Raw genomic sequence first — 6,000 nt, 5'->3', positions numbered from 1 at the left:
CCAGTCCATCCTGAAGGAAATCAGTCCTGAGTATTCATTGGAAGGACTGATGCTGAAGCTGAAGCTACAGTACTTTGGCCACTTAATGTGAAGAATTCAGTCATCGGAAAAGATCCTGATGCTGGGAAAGATTGAAGGCAGGAGAAGGGGATGACAGGGAATGAGATGGTTGTATGGCATCACTGACTCGATGGACATGAGTTTGAGCAAGCTCCAGGAATTGGTGATGGACAGGGAAGCCTGATGTGCTGTAGTCCATTGGGTTGCAAAGAGTCAGACACAACTGAACAAGTCAGCGGAACTGAACTAAGGTATGATTGTCTCTGCAAGCAAAATTCATCTTTCTCCTTCTCATCTGTAAGTACAGATTGGATATTGATCTCATGTTCCTTGCAATACTCTTAGTTGTATAGTTGTCCTTAAGCCCAGGACAGAAATTACTGTTTTTCATGATAAGTGGACCACACTATGCTTTACATATGTAATACATTCTTTTAAACCACACCTTTAAAAAGCACACCCGGCCTCTAATGGTAATTTTCATACATTCTTGGGTGTGGTAATCTCAAGGTACAGACGCATCAAACGTGTATCTGGAAAGAGATTTGGAAATTATTTAAGGTTACTTTCATTTTCAGTCTGACAAATGTGTAGCCAAGAGGAGCTCGAGATCTATTTTATTGCAACTGGCACTATTCCTATAAACTGATTCATTTTATCTGTTAGTATCCATGTTTAAACAGTTTATTTTTTTGTGAAATTAAATTCATTTTTGTAAAAATTAAAACTGCACGGTCTGGTTTCATTATTTACTATTAGGCAGTGCTACTTCATTATACACATGCAAAGAGTACTTAAAGTTTCTTCTCCTTTTCAGTAAGGGAAGCCCAACGCATCCCTTCTTTTTTCTTTACAGTAAAACAGTTTACTTGCAGTTCACTGTTGCTATTTTGCTATCATTGAATAGAGGATGCATAGTTTAATTACTGGTCACTTTTCTCTTTAGAAAGAAACCACATGTGCCAACCCGTTACTTGGCACTAGCCAGTCAGGCTCTAATTATGCAACATTAGGTCACTGCTTATCTTTAACACTGCCGTCCGGAAGGAAGGACGGCCGTTGCCAAGGCAGCCAACGCCCGGGCAACCGCGAGTCTAGGCGGAAGGGGGCGTGGCCTCGGTGGCCTAGACCTGTAAGAGGCGGGCCGCCGCCGGCGCAGCGGGCCGGGCAGGTCTGCGGGCCAGGCGGGCCTCTCCGCGCACCACCTGGGAAGGGCAGGTCGGCGGGCCCGCGGCGTCCTTCTCCTTAACCCCGGGAGGAGCCCGGCTCCGCGTCCCGGTATGGCGGGCGGGCGCCGCGGCTCGCTGTTCGCGGCGCTCCTGGCCGCCTGGGTCGTGGCGGTGGCGGAGGCGGAGGCGGAGGCCGAGCAGGAGCAGGCCGCGCGGCCGCCGGAGCGGAGCCTGGTGCGGCCCATGACCGCTTCAAACTGGACGCTGGTGATGGAGGGCGAGTGGATGCTGAAATTGTGAGTGTGCCTGCCCGCCCCCCGCCGCACGGTCCTTGCAGGCGCGGCTTCCGCGCCAGCGGTGCCCTGGTCTCGACCTGGGCCCAGGCCCGCGCAGCTAGGGACTTGCGTGGCCTGGCTGAGCCCAACCTCCCCGCCAGACAGGCGTGTTTGGCCTGCCCCATGAGGACCCTGGGAGCAGGGCGTCACCCTGCCTGGCTTCTCCGCTGCTTTGGGAAGACGTGTTTTAGGAATGGGGTGGGTAAGCGGTTTACCCATGGGGTGAAGGGGAACAGTAATCCTAAGGGATTAGATTTAGGTCCTACCTGAATTGTCTAGTGGTTTTCCTACTTTTTTCAATTTAAATCTGAATTTGGCAATAAGGAGTTCATGGTCTGAACCACAGTCAGCTCCCAGTCTTGTTTTGGCTGACTGTATAGAGCTTCTCTATCTTTGGCTGCAAAGAATATAAGCAGTCTGATTTCTGTATTGACCATCTGGTGATGTCCATGTGTAGCATCTTCTCTTGTGTTTTTGGAAGAAGGTGTTTGCTATGACCAGTGCGTTCTCTTGGCAAAACTCTATTAGCCTTTGCCCTGCTTCATTCTGTATTCCAAGGCTAAATTTGCCTGTTACTCTATGTATTTCTTGACTTCCTACTTTTGCATTCCAGTCCTCTGTAATGAAAAGGACATCTTTTTTTGGTGTTAGTTTTAGAAGGTCTGGTAGGTCTTCATAGAACCATTCAAAAAAAAAAAAAAAAAAAAAAAAAAAAACCATTCAATTTCAGCTTCAGCATTACTTGTTGGGGCATAGATTTGGATTACTGTGATATTGAATGGTTTGCCTTGGAAACAGATCATTCTGTCATTTTTGAGATTGCATCCAAGTACTGCATTTTGGACTCTTTTGTTGACTATGAGGGCTACTCTAGTTCTTCTAAGGGATTCTTGCCCACAGTACCTGAAGAACTATGGATGGAGGTTTGTGACATTATACAGGAGGCAGTGATCAAGACCATCCCCAAGAAAAAGAAAAGTAAAATGGGTGTCTGAGGAGGCCTTACAAATAGCTGTGAAAAGAACAAAAGTGAAACACAAAGGAGAAAAGAAAAGATACACCCCTTTGAATGCAGAGTTCCAAAGAATAGCAAAGAGAGATAAGAAAGCATTCCTCAGTGATCAGTGCAAAGAAAGAGGAAAACAATAGGATGGGAACGACTAAAGATCTCTTCAAGAAAATTAGAGATAACAAGGAAACATTTCATGCACAAATGGGCACAATAAAGGACAGAAACAGTATGGACCTAACAGAAACAGAAAATACTAAAAAGAGGTGGCAAAAATACACAGAAGAGCTATACAAAAAAGATCTTCATGGCCCAGATAACCACAATGGTGTGATCACTCAGTTAGAACCAGACATCCTGGAATGTGAAGTCAAGAGGGTCTTCATCACTATGAACAAAGCTAGTGGAGGTGATGGAATTCCAGTTGAGCTGTTTCAAATTCTAAAAGATGATGCTGTGAAAGTGCTGCACTCATAATGCCAGCAAACTTGGAAAACTAAGCAGTGGCCTCAGGACTGGAAAAGGTCAGTTTTCATTCCAATCCCAAAGAAAGACAATGCAAAGAATGCTCAAACTACTGCATAATTGCACTCTTCTCACAGGCTAGTAAAGTAATGCTGCAAATTCTCCAAGCCAGGCTTCAATAGTACATGAATTGTGAACTTCCAGATGGTCAAGCTGGATTTAGAAAAGACAGAGGAACCAGAGATCAAGTTGCCAACATCTGTTCGTTCATCAAAGCAAGAGAGTTCCAGAAATATATCTAATTCTGCTTTATTGACTATGCCAAAGCCTATGACTATGTGGATTACAGCAAACTGTGGAAAATTCTTAAAGAGATGGGAATAGCAGACCACTTTACCTGCCTCCTGAGAAATCTGTATGCAGATCAAGAAGCAACAGATAGAACTGAACATGGAGAATGTTTGGGCTCTGATTCAAGATGACACTTGTAACCAGAAGTAAGCTATATAGACACTTGAGATCTTTTTAGAAGTTCTCTTCCCATCGAGTTCACTTCAGAATAGGTCAATACAAAGTGAGGCTTTTCCTTTAAAATCCTTTAAAGGAAAAAGGATTTAAACCATTATGTATATCCACATTCAAGAATCTATGTGCTCATCCTGAAAAAAATTTGGCTCTTTGTGATATTCCTTTGACAAAATTCAATACTTTAAAAAATAAAATTTATCTTCAGTACTATTATAGACCTACTATAAATTTCTAGGAATTTTTTCAAATATCCAATAAGTTATCAGTTTGTTTAGATGAACTGGTCGTAATAAATGGAGATTGTTAAGTATCCACTGGTGATATTTTTAATTTCTCTAAATAAGCAAATTAGGAAGCTTTCTGATAATGTTGGGTTGGTGACAAAGCTTGTTCAGAATGGCCCAACCCAGTATTAAAATTTTAACATTACTTTAAATGACAGTTCTTCATTTGTTCATTTGTTTATATGCCACCTCTCCTCTGGGAATTTTTTCTTTTCTGTCCCAATTCATACTAAGCTCCTATAACACAATTCCTGGTTAGATCAGTGTCAATCATTTATTTTTAAGGACTTAGCAGTGTTTGTTTTCTCCAAGACCCAAAAAACCCCTATTGTAAAATTTAATTTGTTGTGTTTTCTTTGTCTTTCAAACACTCAATTTTTTGTATCCTTGCTGTTGAATTTTCAATTTTTAAAAAAGCACTTCTCTGTTAAAGAAAAATATCAACTAAAACTATATTTGTAGTAATTTACCATTTCTGTTCTGTAACCTTTTTTAAAACCTGAAAAATTCTCCCATTAACATTAACATTTTCTTTAATGCTGTGGACTTTTTGTATATTCAGTTTTTCTGTTCGTATTTACTTTCATATTCTTTTATACATTTTACTCCTGTTTCTGCCATGTCTCTATGATTGGCTTGCTGTGCTTTCTTCCTCTTAACCTCTTCTGAAAAGTTTGTTCTTTCTTGGGTTAGGGAAGATTATCTAATCTTTAAATGGCCTTCTGATGTTTTCTTTTCTCTATTTCCATTGTCTGAGGAGGCCTTACAAATAGCTATGAAAGGAGGAGAAGCTAAAAGCAAAGGAGAAAAGGAAAAAAGGAAAGATATTCCCATTTGAATGCAGAGTTCCAAAAAATAGCCAGGAGAGATAAGAAAGCCTTCCTCAGTGATCAATGCAAAGAAGTAGAGGAAAACAACAGAAAGGGAAAGACTACAGATCTTTTCAAGAAAATTAGAGATACCAAGGGAACATTTCATGCAAAAATGGGCTCAATAAAGGACAGAAATGGTATGGACCTAACAGAAGCAGAAGATATTAAGAAGAGGTGGCAAGAATATACAGAAGAACTGTACAAAAAAAGATCTTCATGACCCAGATAATCAAAATGGTGTGATCACTCACCTAGAACCAGACATCCTGGAATGTGAAGTCAAGTGGGCCTTAGAAAGCATCATTATGAACAAAGCTAGTGGAGGTGATGGAATTCCAGTTGAGCTATTTCAAATCCTGAAAGATGATGCTGTGAAAGTGCTGCACTGAGTATGCCAGCAAATTTGGAAGACTCAGCAGTGGCCTCAGGACTGGAAAAGGTCCGTTTTCATTCCAATCCCTAAGAAAGGCAATCCAAAAGAATGCTCAAAGTACCACACAATTGCACTTATCTCACATGCTAGTAAAGTAATGCTGAAAATTCTCCAAGCCAGGCTTCAGCAATACATGAGCCGAGAACTTCCAGATGTTCAAGCTGGTTTTAGAAAAGGCAGAGAAACCAGAGATCAAATTGCCAATATCTGCTGGATCATTGAAAAAACAAGAGAGTTCCAGAAAAACATCTACATCTGCTTATTGACTACGCCAAAGCCTCCGACTGTGTGGATCACAGCAAACTATGGAAAATTCTTCAAAAGATGGGAATACCAGACCACCTGCCCTGCTTCTTGAGAAACCTGTATGCAGGTCAGGAAGCAACAGTTAGAACTGGACATGGAACAACAGACTGGTTCCAAATAGGAAAAGGAGTATGTCAAGACTGTATAGTGTCACCCTGCTTATTTAACTTATATGCAGAGTACATCATGAGAAACTCTGGGCTGGAAGAAGCACAAGCTGGAATCAAGATTGCCGGGAGAAATATCAATAACCTCAGATATGCAAATGACACCGCCCTTATGACAGAGAGTGAAGAGGAACTAAAAAGCCTCTTGATGAAAGTGAAGGAGGAGAGTGAAAAAGTTGGCTTAAAGCTCAACATTCAGAAAACTAAGATCATGGCATCTGGTCCCATCACCTCATGGGAAATAGATGGGGAGACAGTGGAAACAATGTCAGACTTTATTTTTCTGGGCTCCAAAATCACTGCAGATGGTGATTGCAGTCATGAAATTAAAAGACGCTTACTCCTTGGAAGGAACCTTATGACCAACCTAGA

At 41.7% G+C, this 6,000-nt stretch overlaps 1 protein-coding gene across 1 annotated transcript in view; it reads left to right on the top strand.

Annotated features, from left to right (window-relative positions):
- The first annotated feature begins 1,179 nt into the window (after nucleotides 1-1,179).
- TMX4 (thioredoxin related transmembrane protein 4) overlaps nucleotides 1,180-6,000 on the top strand; it is a 65,621-nt gene continuing 60,800 nt past the window's right edge. Inside the window, exon 1 of the mRNA XM_065920847.1 lies at nucleotides 1,180-1,525. Within this exon, the coding sequence (XP_065776919.1) occupies nucleotides 1,341-1,525 (185 nt within the window). The 5' untranslated portion in view covers nucleotides 1,180-1,340. The remainder of the gene's footprint in view (nucleotides 1,526-6,000) is intronic.

Source organism: Muntiacus reevesi, chromosome 2 (assembly GCF_963930625.1).
Source record: "Muntiacus reevesi chromosome 2, mMunRee1.1, whole genome shotgun sequence".
NCBI lineage: Eukaryota > Metazoa > Chordata > Mammalia > Artiodactyla > Cervidae > Muntiacus > Muntiacus reevesi.
The sequence above is the reverse complement of the archived record's forward strand: the minus strand, read 5'-3'. Positions and strand labels throughout refer to the sequence as shown.